This window comes from Amblyraja radiata, chromosome 16 (assembly GCF_010909765.2).
Source record: "Amblyraja radiata isolate CabotCenter1 chromosome 16, sAmbRad1.1.pri, whole genome shotgun sequence".
In the NCBI taxonomy this organism is placed as follows: Eukaryota; Metazoa; Chordata; class Chondrichthyes; order Rajiformes; family Rajidae; genus Amblyraja; species Amblyraja radiata.
Window position 1 is genome coordinate 10,234,416 of NC_045971.1, and position 16,963 is coordinate 10,251,378.

The window sequence follows — 16,963 nt, forward strand, 5'->3', positions numbered from 1 at the left end:
ATTCAATATTACTTGCAGTATTTGGGGCTATCTCACATCTCTGAAAAACTTAAAACAAAATACTTTTCTTGTAATATTACTTTCAAAGAAAGCCATCAAGTGGGCAAAAGGAGTTCAATAGCCACACTACCCTGTGATTTTAACCAAGTGTCACTGATCAATAGACTTCTGATACAGAAGTTATGTATTTCCAATGTCATAAAAAAAGTTTGGTGCACAGCTGACTGAAGTACAGAAGTTACCTGCCATCTTTATTTTTTTGCATTCACCAAAACATGTTACAACATTCAAACTGGAGAGATTTTTTTCGAACTCGAACTACACAGAAATCTTCCTTCATGGCTTGCCTCTCATTTTTTTCCCCTCTCAGCACAAGTAGGTAGCACTGGAGTAAAAGTCTCAGAGGTCTGTGATTTATTAAACACAGGCTGGGCATGGCACGGATCAAAGCGATCCATGGCATTGCCTCCTATGGCAGACCTCAGGTCAGTTAGGTAAAGCCAAAACCAACAAGCTTTTCCCATTTTATTTGTTACCACTAGGGCGTGTCTATTGTGATCCACCTGCTGCACTCTCTCATTACCATCCCCTATCCCTTTCCCACCCCTCCCGTTGCAACAAATCCTCCCATTGTTTGCTCCTGAGACCATGGCTGGTGTTTGAGCAACTTCAAATCTGACATGACCCTTGGGATCAAACAGACAAACCCGTTGCCACAAGACACTGCCTTCTCTAGCCCTGGGCTGAATCTCAACAGGGGGGGGGGGGGTTCTAAAAGAAAGGGCTATTTATAGCCAAAGATGAGAAGATAGATGTTTATATCTTCCACTGAACCCATCTTCCAGCCCAGATTTCAGTGATTAGCAGGAACAGCAATCTGGCAATGCTGCCCCCAGATTACCAGATTTGAACCTCGCCTTCAATAAACGCATGTAGAAAACCAGGTTAAGAGTGTCCTAGTCAACATGTTGAATCAGGTATTATTTGGGTAAAAAAAAAAAATCCAAAAAAAAAACAGGGCTGCTTGCAAAATCTATACATAACATAAACATTTTTTTTTTTTAAAAAGGTGCAAGATTCTGTACAAGTTCTCCATTTTTTTCTGTACATGGTCAACTTTGCAAAACAGACCAAAAAACGCACTGTTCAAATTCAATGGACAAAAAACCAAAAGTAATAGTTTTTCACTTCGGTAAAAGAAGCAAAAGTATAAAGGCAAGAAATGAGACTAATCAGTTATTGGTGAGGCGACGATTAATTACAAACATCAATATAAACACTGAATAAGATCCTCGGGCAGATAGATGGTCCTTCAGACCACCCGAGAGGTTTCTGCCGGTTGGCATCCTAAGTGCTGATTTGCAGTACAGTTTATAACACGGACAGTATGCAAGATTTCTGTCCAAAAACGTTTTATTTGCGGCATGTCCGATGTGGCGTCTGTTTTTTCTGTATGTCTATCCTGCACCTGCTGCGTTCATCCAACCAAGGTAATTCGAAGTTCCTACAGGGAGGAGGAGGAGAGAGGTAAGTCACGGAAGATTTTACAGTGGGGTTTTACCAGTCTTGTCTTTAAATAGAAAACCACATCTTAAATAAAAAGGATGACTTTGTTCCTTCGCCCACAGTTGTGGGGGGATGTTTTTATGTTAAATTTCTTCTTCAATGTTATGTTGTATTTTTATTAGTGTGCTGCAAGGACACCTGAATTTCCCCTGAAAAGGAGATTAATAAACTTATTATTATTATTTCCAGGTATCTTACTTTATCTTCCAGAATATGATGCCAATACAACCCTACAATGATCCCAGATTAAATGGGCCGGCAGATCACTGACACTGGTCATTTTAAACAGAATACAAGAGTTTATTCTTAGGAGACAAATTGAATGTATCAAGAATCTAAGTTATATTTCAACAATGGTTTCTTTGTTCCTTTCATGTATATTTTGTGTATTCTACTGTTGTTAAACTCATTAAAAATGCCACGGGTCCAAAAATAACAATGCATTTTATTCTATAATTGCTTTCATGCGAAAGCCCTATCTAACACGTCAATCGGAAAGAACTTTAAACGCTTCCATCAGTGAGATTCAACTATTATTTCCAGAGTTTCATACCTTCACTATTCCATTAGCAGTGTTTTATATATTGATTTCACTAGTTTGATCTTTTGCCTTTATGCGAATCACAGTATCATTTCAAATCTTCGGTACCCTATTTATCCTCCCAAGTTCCCTCTTTGTAGTACTTCTCAATTATCGTCGCACATTGTAATACTTCTCAATTTTCTAACACAAGTCTCCTATGTTTTGCATTATAATGATTAGGCTATTGTGTTTCCTAGGTTTAAGCTGTTAATTCACTCTGCTTTTACAAACACATAACATAGAAAATTACAGCACGGGAACATGCCCTTCAGCCCACAATGTCTGTGCCGAACTTAATGCCAAAATCTCGTGCCGACGAGTGATCCAAACACCTCCATTCCCAGCATATCCATGTTCCTATCTAAAAGCCTCTTAAATGACACTATTGTATCTGTCACCACCACCCCCCCACCCTGACAGCAACTTCTAGGCACCCACCACCTTTATGTAAAATAAAATCTTGCTTCACAAATCCCTTTAAACTTTGCTCCTCTCACTTCAGCCTTTGCCATTTCAACCCTGAGGGGGAAAGGTTCTGTCTACCCTATCTGTGCCTCCCATAATTTTATATACTACTATCAGATCTCCCCATAAACTCTGGCTTTCTGAAGAAGGTAATCCAAATGTGTCCAGTCTCTCCTTGTAGCTAATACTCTGGACAAATACTCAGGTAGGAAATGTTTAGAGGGGGTGTGGGCCAAACATTGGCAAACGGGAATAAAACAGGACTGGTACATGAAAATCATATTGAACATTACAGCAATGTATTTTACTGCACCGATGGAAACTTACTGTTGTGATAACTTTGGTAGAGGTCTGCCAAAAGCCACCACGGGTAGAAATGGGGTAATGACCAGAGATTCCACTACAGAACAAAGAGAAAATAGTTATTACACTGAGTGAAAGTAAGATTCACGATCAAAATAATGTTCAATTTTGTCTGAGATCTAGGCAATTGTGGATCACCCAGTGTTTATTTGTGAAGATTTAATCTCCAAAAACACTATCATTTGGCAGTATCCATGACCATTTGAAGCTCGGCACTTAAACCTACCATCGTCTGGTTCAGGGAAAAACGACAGGATTTCAGGCTCCGATTCCTGAATTCCTTTCTTTTTGTACATCCGCAGTTGCAAACGTTGCAGGAGCCTTTGTTCTCTGATCCGCTGAATATCCCACCTGAAGCGAAAGTGCAAAACACATGACACAAACAACAAAAACGCAAATGATTGCACTTGAGCTGGTTCGGTTGTGCCTGAAGCAATGTACTGATGTCTCACATGTACTGGGGTTTTCCCAGCACCACCCACAAGAAGCAAGTGCACATGCACTAAAAGTGCACTCAGAGCGCATGTAGAATGAAAGGGCATGACGCCCAGTTACAGCGGGACATCATTTTTACATGTAATGAATGGTTGAAAGCCATCTCCTTCAGCAGTAAAGGGGGCAACCACATTGATCAGTGCAATCAGGTCAATGTACAGTGTAGTATTCAAATTCCAGAATATAAACAGCAGTGCCGAGATATTAAACTTCTCAAACATCAGTTGTCATTAGTTTAGTTTAAAGATACAGTGTAGAAACAGGCCCTTTGGCCCACCGAGTCTGTGCTGACCAACAAATACCCCGTAAACTAGTTCAATCCTACACTCAAGGGACAATTTACAGAAACCAAGTAACCTACAAACCCGCATGTCTTTAGAATGTGGGGGGGAACTGAAACACCTGGAGAAAATCCACACGGTCACAGGGAGAACGCACAAACTCCGTACAGACAGCACTCGTAGTTAAAGATTGAACCAGTCTCTGGTGCTGTAAGGCAGCGACTCTACCGCTGCACCACTGTGCCGCCCGGTATTACATGCAGACAACATTAACTCTTACTTTATTTGTGTATTCTAACTGGTGAATCACAAGCTTTAAAAAAAAAAAATAGTCTTAAATCTTCAAAATGACGGCATATGGCTTAATTACAATGGCCGTACACAACTCTTACAATTTGATACACAAGTTCATGATATTAAACTGTCGCCAGTCTTCTTTATGAAAAGAGTAAAATAGCTCATGTATGAAAAACTGGATTTCGAGAGTGTGGAAATGATCTTTCCACGAAACCTAAATTGACTTGTGTATTTGTGAAAAGAAAGTAGGACAAAAGAAATAGGGCTTTCCCCTTTTCCCAGTGGACGAGTACTAGTTCTCAGCCTAGCCTTCAGACCGAGTGCTAGGAATTTACAGCTACATACTCTGCTGCTTCTTAAAATTAACCTGCAGTTTGACTTAATGTCAGATATCTACAGATCAGTTCGTCTTGGTATCCCAGCGGAACCACCTCAGAGAGTGAAGGTGCACTCTTCGTGTGAAGTCTACCATTACACTACAATTGTTTCACTTCTGCGGGTACTATAAACAACATTTAAAAGGCATTTGGACAGGTACATGGATAGGAAAGGCTCAGAGGGATACGAGCCAAACGCGGGCAGGTGTGACATCTTGGTCGGCCTGGACCAGTTGGGCCAGCTCAATGACTCTACAATTAAAAAAATAAAAATGGAATTAAAGCATGAAAAACAGATATTTTCTAAATAGTTTCATACCTAAAGGGCTAGAATCGATTGATTACCCTGTTATGTTGGCTCACCTGCAGTCCAGGAGCAGGGCAGAGTGACTCATGCAGTCACATGCCCAAGCTTGTGACAGACCACATTGAAAAAGCTACCACATATGTTTATTTCTCAGTCTGTTCCATCTATCTCGTGATTAGCCCTAGTGTAGGTGGTTGGATGCAGTGTTAGGGGGAGGAAGCTGATGCAAGAAGGAAAAATAAATAAATAAAGAGCTGGCAAAGACTCAAGACAAAGACATAATGGCTCCCGTCAGTGCTGTGATAATTTTTTTAAAAGATATTTTTATATAATTATCAAAAACACTACCTCGATTTAAATGATGAAACACCATGTTTTGAGATATGCCGGGACCCCGCTTACCTTTTCCTTCTTTTTTCATCGAGCTCAAGTTTTGCATGTCGTTTCGTAAACGCACAATCATCCAAGTTCTAAAAAAAAAAAAGCAGTCAAAATGTGAGCAATCTCAGTTTTAAATCTGCAGTAAGTAATATTAGAATTCAGCAAGAGCTTGCAACCAAACCAGCTGATATTAGACAAAAAAAGCTGGAGTAACTCAGCGGGACAGGCAGCATCTCTGGAGAGAAGGAATGGGTGACGTTTCGGGTCGAGACCCTTCTTCAGACTAGTTAGGGATAAGGGAAACGAGAGATATAAACAATGATGTAGAGAGATAAAGGACAACCAAACCAGCTGCAATGGTGGAAGCCAGCAATGGCCAGGTCTGGAACATTCCCTCTCGTGCCTCTTGGGAGAGGTGAAACGAAGAAAAGAACAAGGAAACAGGAACCCGTGGCTTGGCAGGGAAATATTAGGTCACTATAAACAATCCACATTTAGATTATTTGCGTGGGAAATAATTATTTAGATAAATTCAGACAAGAAGGTCGTGGGGTTTATTTACAGCAAGAAAAATTGATAAGTGCCTCTTCCTCAATGGCATTGCAGTACACAAGCACATAAATGCACGTTTCATTCCACACTGACCACAATTTACTAAAGAATTTATTATTTGGGACATCTTTCTTAATCAGATTTACTAAGATAATATCAAGGATTTTTTAGCCCACACACTAAAATTTAAAATCGCTAATCTTTTAAATCCAATGCAGGCAAAAATGTATAAACGGGGTCAACAGTCCTAGAAAAAGTTGTTAAAAACATTAAAATAGGAAAAGTAATTGAAATGGATTAAAAAGCATAATTTTATCTGGGGGAAAAAGCTATATTGCCGCCTGTGGAGTCTTGTGGTGAACAAATTAGTTGCATGGTTTTGCATAACAATTATTATTGGAGCTTCAGTGGCTGAGATGTCACGAGGCCACATACGATACTACACAAATACAGCCCTTCTATCCACAACCAGAGTGAATAGTTATCCAAATGCAAAGCTTTGAGATGTGTAGTAAAAATCTGGCTTTAAAAAACAACAGAGTTTTCATTTCAAGTAACTCAAATAAAGAAAAATTGAAAACAGGTTATTCTGAAGGGTATTATAATGGTTAGTTCAAGAAGGAACTGCAGATGCTGGGAAATCGAAGGTAGTCAAAAATGCAGGAGAAACTCAGCGGGTGAGGCAGCATCTATGGAGCGAAGGAAATAGGCGACGTTTCGGGCCGAAACCCTTCTTCAGAGGGGTAGGTTTCAGGAAGCATTATAATGAAGTTACATCTTGCTAGAGTGAAAAAAATTCTCACACTGGTGAACTAACAACTACATTTAACGAAGACGGCAACATAGCTTGCTTTTATCTGTTACATCCAGTACACATTCCGCATGAGATCTATGGGTAATAAGTGGATGAAGATTTGGTTTTGGCTCTGTGGGACACTCTTTCTGTACATTGGTTTGGAGTTCCGCATGGATAGACTCCATGTGTATTATATTTCATAAACTAGAGTTGTATTCATCAAGTTTAGAAGATGAGATTTATATGATTGTTAAGGTATTAAAGGGACCTCAGGGGGTAGATTCACCTTTAGCTGGGGAGTCTAGATCCAGAGTGCATGAGTCTATAAAATAAAGTTTTTCATGAGTGAAGTTAAGAAACAGTTCCATATGTTTAAGATGTACTAGGTCGGAGCTTACTTCTGCAAAATAGATGATTGGTTTAGGCCAACTTAATTTTAAAAGGATTTATAGATTCTTGCTAACTGAAAAGGTATTAAGGGAAATGTAACAAAAGAGTTTGATCACAATGCAGGCAGGATACTGAACCTGAATTCCACCAGCTTGACTGTGTGGTCATTAAATAATCTAATCTAATCTAATCTAAATGCAAGAGAGACTCGAGAATAGTATCGAGAATACTATTTTTACTGTTTCTCTGGGACTCTCAATCTGTTGTTAAAATTGATTTTTACAGCAGCAGAAAATATGTTGTTGCTGAAATGTACTGATCAATAGATTTTTTTTTCTCGATTTGTGAATTGGATGTTTAGTTTAGCTTAGAGATACAGCGCGGTAACAGGTCCTTCGACCCACCGAGTTCGCGCTGATCTAGAATCCCCATACACTAGAATGATCCTGCACAGACTTGGGATGATTTACAATTATACCAAGACAATTAACCCACAAACCCTTACATCTTTGGAGTGTGGGAGGAAACGGGAGCTCCCGGAGGTAACCCACGCAGGTCATAGGGAGAACGAACGAATTCTGTACCGACAAGCACCCGTAGTCAGGATTGCACCAGGGTCTCTGGCGCTGTAAAGCGGCAACTCTACCGCTGTGCCACCGTGCCGTGCCGCCCCACCGGTTGTCCTAAAACACACCTCCTGACCATTTGCAAAATTAACTTTGTTACTGCAATTGGCCCACACACGGTAAAAGCTGAAGAAAACAATTTTATAATACCTTGAAAGCAGAAAGAACATTATGTGAGCATACCACAAGCCATGGAAAATTAGATTGGAACAGGGAAAGAGGTAGGTTTCAGGATGCATCATTCAAATGAGAAAAGAGAGAGAGAAATTAAAGAAGGATTTTCAAAGTTTTAATGAGTTGGTTGCAGGAAATCACCAATGCCACAAGTCAAGTCAGGGATGCACAAGAAGTAAATATCTTTAAGTATTGGAGATGGTCATGAAGATATGGAGGGCAAATCTATTGAGTTCTGGAATTTTAAAATTGTGGTCATGAGTCAAGTCGCAACAGATCAGTGAGCAGAGAGATGGACTTGGTACATTAGACACAGGTTGCAATCTAGGATGTTTTCTGGGGTAGAATCTAATGGGGCAGTTAGGAATAGCCAAGTTTAGATGTAGTAAAAGCATGGATGAGCATTTTAATGGATGAGTCAAGGCTAGGGCAAAGCAGTAATTGATATTTGTAGTGCTGGTGAAGATGTGTTCTTGGAGAGTTCCCAGTGACAGGGAGGGAATCAGTGGTTTGGGTATACAGTTGCAAAAGGACAGAATGCATCCAACTGTGATTTCCTATTTAGAATAAATTCTATTTAACCAGTAATGGATTTGGAAAAAAAATAAAAAATCAGCCAACCCAACCACTGTGGAAGAATCGTGAGAAGAGATGATGAGGTAAAACTAGTTGTCATCATGGAATTAAATTGTGTTTCAAGCTAATATTTCTATCAGGAAATGAATCTTTAATATTAATTGAAAAATCCCAGTTCCACAAAGCTAATTCTCAGATTTAGTATGTGATTAAAACTGTATCCAAAAGATTTTAAAGCATTATATTAACATAATTATCTCCAAAACAACCCGTTCACTTGCAAGAATTTCCCAACAGGCTTGCAAACAAACACACTTAGTGGGTCTTGGCCCGAAATGAGCTGAAAAAGGGTCTCGACCCAAATTGTCACCCATTCCTTCTCTCCAGAGATGCTGCTTGTCCTGCTGAGTTACTCCAGCATTTTGTGTCACACTTGGTGGAAATTCTTAACGTTGAGTAAATCAGTCTGGGTGATTGATTTTGGTTGTGGGTTAGGCCTGCTCCTACAAGATTATTTCCTGAACCATTATAAAAAGATCATGGAAACGTTAACTGCACTGAATGCAATTTTATTTTCAAATCAATTAATCTCTTGTGCAGGTTACATTGATTCCAGATGTGCCATACAAACAAACCCAGTGATACAAAGTAGCAACTTCATATTGTTATAGGAAGGAACTGCAGAGTCTATTTTAGACCAAAGATAGATACAAAGTGCTGGAGTAACTCAGCGGGTCAGGCAGCATCTCTGAAGAAAATGAATAGGTCATAGAAACATAGAAAATAGGTGCAGGAGTAGGCCATTCGGCCCTTCGAGACTGCACCGCCATTCAATATGATCATGGCTGATCATCCAAATCAATATCCCATACCTGCCTTCTCTCCATACCCCTGGATCCCTTTAACCACAAGGGCCACATCTAACTCCCTCTGAAATCTAGCCAATGAACTGGCCTCAACTGCCTTCTGTGGCAGAGAATTCCACAGATTCACCACTCTCTGTGTAAAAAATGATTTTCTCATCTCGGTCCTAAAAGACTTCCCTCTTATCCTTAAACTGTGTCCCCTTGTTCTGGACTTCCCCAACATCGGGAATAATCTTCCTGCATCTAGCCTGTCCAACCTCTTAAGAATTTTGTAAGTTTCTATAAGAGTCATTTCGGTTCTGAAGAAAGGTCCTGATCCGAAAGGTCACCTATCCTTTTTTCCCCAGAGATGCTGCCTGATCAGCTGAGTTACTCTTATTTAGTAACTTCAGACATCTGTTTGGAAGGCTGGTAGTAAATAATTTTAAAGTTTCAGATACAATAACTTTAGATACAATAGAATTTAACAAATGTTAAAAAAAAAAAAAGGGATTGCTCAAAAAACAGAGCTATATTAGTTGTTTTACTCTAACTAGTGAGAAGCAAGTTATGATGGCAAACATACGTTGTCGGAATTATAATTTTGTCATGCTGTAATGGTGCAGCAATGTATTCCTGCCACTAGAGGCTGGGTTATCGCAGACATGGAATTTCACAGCCAAATGACCAACTGCATTGTGTGCAACATTACACCAGAACCGTGGATCTAAAATCCGTTCATCGATAATCCATACCTTCAAACCTGTAAACAATGACAGGCATGACATGACTACAAATGGTACAAGCATAAAATAGGGCAGGACATCACAAACACCTTATGGTGATTTCACGTGTCTTCTTATTAAAATATACATTATGCTTTGAACAAAATAAAACATTCAGCAATGAACGGCGTTTGAAACCATGAAGCAACAGCAGCCAGGTAGTTTCTCAACAGCACAGTGCTTGCCTCATGTGCAAATGCCCATTAGCTATCGTAGGCTAATAGCTACTACAAATGTAGGGTGCTCAAATTTAACCTCCTGGATCACGATGGGGCAGCAGCTTTAGTCATAGGAATGTAGCAGCAATGCGATTAAGCCATTAGGCTGGTAATACAGAGACAAAGACTAATGATCTTTACAATGACACCGGCAGCAATAAACGCTATTCCCGACCACAATGGCCGCATCCAATGAATAAATCAAAATTGAACCTTTGCAAAAATGGAGGGCAAAGAGAATATGGAGCTAGTAAAAGTTGGAAAGCCAGTTCACACAGCAAAGTGTCCTGCAGTTCTTTACACTGTATGATGTGGGGGAATAGGCTACCATTACAGTGAACAGATGAGGGAAATGACCCAGACTACAGGTGCAGCTACCAAAATGGATTGGGAGGTAGAAAGGCATCAAGTACAAGCAAGTATCTATTGGTGCATTTACATAAGAAACTGTTTGACCATGGAAATTTCTAACATCCAAAATATTAAAGCAGCACATTTCAAATGCATACACAATTAAGAAAAGCATCAACGATTGACATAGTGCCTTCTTCTGTACCTTAGTGTAGATTTTAAAGCACTGCTGAATTCCAAACACAAGGCACAACCTTCATTTTAAAGTTTAATAAATATTAATTTTTACTCCTTTCCTACTCGCCAAGGTCAAATACTTGACCCTTGCAATAAGGTGGCTAGTCTATGCAGAGTTGGATGAGTCTAAGGCAGGAGATGGGGCGCGAAATCATCATTCCATTGTGCAATTACCAGTCAAACCCGGGTCTTATTTTAGATGGAGATAAATCATGTTGAAACACTTGACGTTTTTAGCAGACGGTGAAAATTAGCCCAGAAAGCAAGATAAAAACTATTAGACGTTCTTGTAATTTGTTGCTGTACCTCAATTACTTCTTCAGGCGGTAGGTCTGCGAGAGGTTCTGCTGAGTGCTCTTTCCAAGATGGTACTACAAAGAGGAAACAAGATTTTAAAAAAAATACACGTTCAAATATTATCTTTGAACGACATCTATTGCGGGGTCCAGCGAAGCTTTTTCAGAACAGTTAATAGTCTGTAAAGGACTCCTATGCTAATTCAAAATACAATATTTCCTGCCTCTGTTTACACTTCTGAACCACAAAACCCAGGATTTAGCCCACAAGGAATACTGGTGGACGAGCCATCTGTTTTTCTGATGTGATCCCGCCTGCCTTTTGAAGTGAATGTACAAGATTCCGTGGCACTATTTTGAAGAAGAGCAGGTGAATGTGCCTTGATGTTCCGGCCAATAGTTATACCTTAATCAACACTGAAAGAGAAGATGATCTTATCATTATAATATTGTTGTCTATGGGAGCTCGCGTGCAATTAATAAACTCTGTGTTTCCCACTTCCCAAAAGTGACTACTCTTTCAATGTATTAAATCGGCTATTGAGCATTTTAACATGATCTGAATTTTAACTTCTCTGGAACCCACGTCTTTCCCCATTCAGAAGTACATGCTGACATTTTACTGGCAACAAAATAAAATCAAAAACAGTTAACAAGACAAAAATATCGAATTTCTTTGCTGCAGCAAGCTTTCACATTCAGAACAACTCTGTTCGACTCACCATACCTCAAGTATTATTCTCATACTTTCACTGTGGTCTTTCATATATGCACAAAAGTTTATACTGTCAGATAAACACAGAAGATCCCCAAAGGCAGAGGTCTTTGCCAAAACCTGGAAACAAACTTGATCACCCGTTTGGAATCATGTAAACATGACCAATTTTACATTTTTCAGTTTGCAGTTTGAAAGCAATACCAAATGGACTCACCAGCTTTCCTGGTTGTAGGATTCACTGCTTGGCTCCTCCCCCCCCGTCCGTTCTCCCTCCCCCATAGGGCAAATACCTCACATCTAACAATATTATCTTCACAGTGGCTTCTGCAAGAGCACCATCCTCATTATATATTATCTCACGTTATCGGCCCCGGGAGTGAATGTTCATAAATCTGGGATTCACTAGTGCATAATGCATGGGCCAGAGAATTCTTTAAAAAAACAATCTATTTTAGTTCCTCACTGCAGCAAGTTTATTTACTCAAGATTCTGAACAAATATTTTAGTCAAAAGTTCAAATCTTCAGTCTTGCTGAAATCAGACAATTTCATCAAGACCACTGGGTTCAGGTAGAGAGAAGGGAAGGCCGTTGTTCCAGTGCCAGAGTTGCCACTTCCGATAGCTATTCACTGACAACTATTGTTAGCTCTGTTGTTCTCTTTACAGATACCAAGACACTTGCTGAATATTCCCTGCAAATGTTAGTTTTACAGATCTCCTGCAACTATCGTTTTAATTTTAGTTTAGCTCCAGAACGGAACCAGGACATTCAACCCACCGACTCCACGCTTTTCTGTCTGGGCCAATTAGGTCGATGAACTCTTATCAAGAAAAAAAAAAAAAACAGGAACCATTTCCTGCCCTTGTTCTGGAATCAGTTTGCCAATAAAATAAAAAAGCACGTACTTAAAAGACTGATTTCTGCCCTCATTATCAGATCACTTACTGTAGACATTACGGCCTCTAGATTGTCATACTCTTTATACTAACTTGCTACAGTTTCTTCCTTCTTGGGTGAAGGTTCTCGAAGAGGGGAAGGTGGTCGCTGATGCCACCGACATAGGTACATCTCAGTGGTACAGAGGTACGGTTCCTCTTCTATGTCATTATATATGGACTGGTCTTTACTGGTTGAATGACCTGGAGTCTTTATGCTGCTTGATGGTTTGTGGACCCCCTCAGTCTGAGATTTAGATTTCTCTGGAGTTTCTTTACTTCGCAGTTCTCGTTTTGAAACTTTGTCGTGTAAGTGGCTGCTCGAGGCCTGTCGGAGGTGAGCGGATTTGGCCTGTTTCGTCCGTACTCTTGAGAATTCAGCCGCAAGCTTTTTCACTGATGCTTTCCTTTCTGTTGTTCCAAGTGCAGATTTCCTGCAGTGAAGACAAAGTTCATAAACAATCTGTGTTTACAAAATTACTTGTCAAAAAACAAATTCAGATACCAAATATAACAGAAAAGAGCTGAGAACTTCTACCTTATCATCACGCATTAGAGCTTTTATTTCTATTGTCATGGCTAGCAAAGGTGTTGATAAAATATTGTTTCTTTTGAGAAATTAATTTTCTTGCTCAAGAATCACCAATGGATTAAAAAATTAATGATGCTCCATCTCAAGATGGATGTTTTAAATTCATTCATGGGATATGGGTGTTACCAGCAAAGTGAATATTTACTGCATATCATTAGTTATCGATGATACGGTAAAGGTGCGCTGACTTTCAGAACCGCTGTGACTATGTGACAATGCCATCCCCAAAGTATTTTTATGTATTCTAGGATTTTGACCCAACAACAAAGAATGACCATCATTGATAAGCAACCATTTGGTACATTACACCTGTGGTTTAAGGACTGGGCACAGAGAGATATGCACTGGGACAAAAATGAGAAAAACAATATTAGAACTGGAATCATTTTAACACGCTAGGATAGTAACGTTGTCCATAAAGCCTTTTCTGCAACATGCCATCACACATTGCTGTTTCTGGCAAACGTAACAGCAGTAAACCCGCAGCAATTATATTTTTCTACAATCATGTATCAGATATTAGTTTCTACCAATTTTAATACTTGAAATGTCTACTGTGGTGGCATTTAGCTTTGCTATCAGAGCATCAATCTACCTGAGAATTAAAAATACACGCTGTGGTTTTGAGGCAAGATGGGTCGTTCACCCATTTTTACTTTCCATCAGACACTGCAATCCACAGACAGGAAAGGGCAAGAGTTGTGAGAGATAAAAAGCCCAGAACTAAATCACTGCAATGCATTAGATATTTTATATTTCAGTTAATTTTATGTTTAATATTCTTCTACTTTAAATAAAATAAAGCAATACATCTTTGCAATTCGCAATCAAATGTTTATTAAAATCTGTTGGGGCAAGATGAGGAACATTTTTCCTATTTTCTATTAATTAGCAACCATTAATTAGCAACCTACCTTTACACTATACACAGTAAATAAGTACTAAATTAAATTTGTGATTCTGCATATAAAGTACTGGGTACCTTTTATAACCTTTCCCAGTATGTGTTTCTGTTTGATTACTCTGAGTCAGAGTCAGAGGTTGATCAGGGGCCATCTGTTGATATTCTGGCTGGATTTTCTCTTGTTCTGATGCATTCTTCTCCTCATTCCCATCCACCACTGGAACAAACTGATGCTTGTCCTTATCATTCTCTTTTTTCACCAGCTGCATCCTCCTTTCCATGCGCTCAAGACGAGCCAGAAGCTAAAAAGAAAATTAAAGACCTCAAGTATCCTACATCTTGAAAATACATATTTTCACTTGTTACTCTATAGAGGAATCATATCCAGATTTGATTTTTAAAAAACCCATTGTTTTCAAGTGCAACGTACCTAATCTCCCAATTAAAACGTTGTCATTGTCATTTCTGACACCCCCCCCAAAAAACCCAAGCAGATATATTTACAGCAGTACAAATCATTAGCTGTCATTGAATCAGTATACTATACCTTCCATGAGAAAAGCACGTTTGCATGCTTGCAACCCATAATCAAACCACGATACACTCAACGTACTATTGCTGTTCAGCCAAAAACTGAGCAAATGTCTTTTTTTGCTAACCAGGTAGCCAGCATCTACAATTGACATTTGCAAGAAGGAACTGCAGATGCTGGTTTAAACCTTAATTTTGTGTCTATTGACATTTCTGTGTACAGATTTCTTATGTACTGTTTGTACAAAAGCTTGGATTCTAATGAGATATGAATCTTCAAATGCCATTGTAAATATTACACAACTAATGCTGCTTAATTGGAATGGTTTTAATTAAATGAAAATTAGATTAAAAACAGTTTTATGACTGCAAATACTTCAATTTAAAAAAAAATGACAGATGACAGCACAATGTATTTGAGCCATTTTCATTTCTTCTATGTAAATTGAGCCTGGTCTGTGGTTCTAACAATGTCATTATATATTCTTATGGATAAATAGACACTGTAACCAAAATGTTTCTCTTATTTATTGATGATTGGAACACAAACCATTCAGTATTAATTCAACACAAATAGAACAGTGGAAGAAACATACTTGTACATATGAGGCATCTCTGTAAATGGCAATAATATTGAAGAGCACCATGGGCAGTGCTAGTTAAAGCCTATAAGATAAAACATAAGAAATGCAACATCTGAAGCCGCCCTTTCGGTTGATTTTAGAAAAAGAAATGGTGCTTTTTTTTTCCACCAAAGACTTTGAATTACAGGCCAGGCAGGAAGAGAGACTGAGAAGGACGGCGACGTCATCCACGCGCGCCGACTCGCTTCTCCTGCCTGTCGCCCGCACAACACGGATGCACCGTGGGAGTTGTAGTCCTGGTGTTAAGACAAAGCTATTGGTCGGGATGGTGTATGTCGTGAGTGGGACTACAACTCCCGGCGCGCACCGCGACAAGAGCGGACCCTTCTCCCTCCACCATTTTACCAGAATCTAAGATGGTTTCCGAAGCCCCAGCACATTAACGCCAGTCATTGTCATTCTTTAATGCGGCTCCGCCATTTTAGTTTCCTCACCGTCTCTTTCTCCGCCTTCAGCTCGTCGATCTCCCTCTCCTTGAGCTGGAGCTGTTGTTGTTGCTGCTCGATCAGGTCGAGCTGCAGCAGGACGATCTGCTTGAGGCGGGCGCTCTGACTCGGGCCCTGCTGCAGCGGCGGCTGTTGTTGCTGCGACGACGGCGGCTGCTGCTGCTGCTGCTGCATCAGTTGTAGTTGCTGCTGCTGCTGTTTCCTCACTTTGCCCCAGTGCAAGGCCTCCAAGCCTGGGACGGCAGCGTTGCCTTCGCCCGGCCCGCCGCTCTCTCCTCCCGGCACGGCCGCCCGAGACCAGGTCGCCCGGACACCCTTCGTCGCTTTGCCATGCTCGCTGCCGTTCACCTTGCGGCCGCCTTTGGTCGGGTTCTCGCCGCCTGTGCCCAACGCTTCTCCTCCGTCCTGCTCGCTGGCCGCCGCCCGCCTCTCGGCCTCCCCGCCCGGCTTCATTGTCATGGCCGGCTGGCCCGCAGCGGGCACGGGCTGGGCGCCGAGCCTCGCCTGGCGGGCGGCCTGCCCCCGCTTCCTTCGGCGGCCGATTTCTATCTACTCCTTTCCCCTCCCCGCCGAGGCTCCGGCCCGGGAGACGCTGCTCTTTTTAGTTTATATTCGGGGCGGAGTCGCCCCCGCTGCTGTTGCTGCGGCCCGGCTGCGTTTTATTCAGTGTGTTTTATTGTTCATTCATTCATGTCTGTGCTTGCCCGGGCCCTGCCCGGCCCCGCTCTCTCTCTCTCCTTCCTTCCTACCTTCCTCCCTCCCTCCCCCCCTTCCCCAGCCCCTCTCTCTCTCTCCCTCTCCCCGTTTGTTTTCCTCTGCCTCAGCTTGCCCTTCCGCCGCGCACCGCGCATGCGCGGCCTGCCGCATCCGCGCATGCGCGACCCACTCCCCAGGGCAGGTGACGTCGCACGGTGGGCGGGGCCTGATGCAGATCGACAAAGTGCTGGAGGAACTCAGCAGGTCAGGCAGCATCTGTGGAGAAATGTCAAGTCACATTTATTTATATAGCACATTTAAAAAACAACTCTCGTTGGCCAAAGTGCTTTACATTTGTTATAAGAATAGCACAACAAAACAAGCTACATATATATATACATGTAGCCCTCACTCAGAGGACGTCAGGAAAGGCTTGGGAGTATAGATAGTCTTTAGTCTTGAATTAAAAGAGTCGATGGAGGGGGCAATTCTGATGGGAAAGGGGATGCTGTTCCACAGTCTAGGGGCTGCAACC

The 16,963-nt window shown here is 41.0% G+C and overlaps 1 protein-coding gene across 2 annotated transcripts; it reads right to left on the minus strand.

The window, feature by feature from the left end:
- Nucleotides 1–225: 225 nt before the first annotated feature.
- msl1 (MSL complex subunit 1) lies at nt 226–16,494 on the minus strand. Of its 2 annotated transcripts, none has more exons than XM_033035057.1 (8): nt 15,721–16,494; nt 14,190–14,413; nt 12,670–13,049; nt 10,972–11,036; nt 5,137–5,204; nt 3,204–3,328; nt 2,942–3,014; nt 226–1,504 (listed from the first exon to the last, which is right to left on the minus strand). In XM_033035057.1, the coding sequence occupies exons 1-8, from the start codon at nt 16,189–16,191 to the stop codon at nt 1,414–1,416; spliced, it is 1,497 nt and encodes a 498-aa protein (XP_032890948.1). In that variant the 5' UTR covers nt 16,192–16,494; the 3' UTR covers nt 226–1,413. The 2 variants fall into 2 exon arrangements, with proteins under 2 accessions (XP_032890948.1, XP_032890949.1); XM_033035058.1 differs by lacking the exon at nt 15,721–16,494 and adding an exon at nt 15,239–15,709.
- Between the last annotated feature and the right edge of the window lie 469 nt (nt 16,495–16,963).

What these genes read in the sequence shown, in the direction of transcription:
- msl1 (XM_033035057.1), bottom strand. Translation starts at nt 16,191, where the DNA reads ATGACAATGAAGCCGGGCGGGGAGGCCGAGAGGCGGGCGGCGGCCAGC. An exon ending in TTTCCCTGAACCAGACGATG is followed by an intron (nt 3,015 to 3,203) that starts GTAGGTTTAAGT and finishes TTTGTTCTGTAG; the next exon opens with TGGAATCTCTGGTCATTACC. An exon ending in CTACCAAAGTTATCACAACA is followed by an intron (nt 1,505 to 2,941) that starts GTAAGTTTCCAT and finishes TCCTCCCTGTAG; the next exon opens with GAACTTCGAATTACCTTGGT.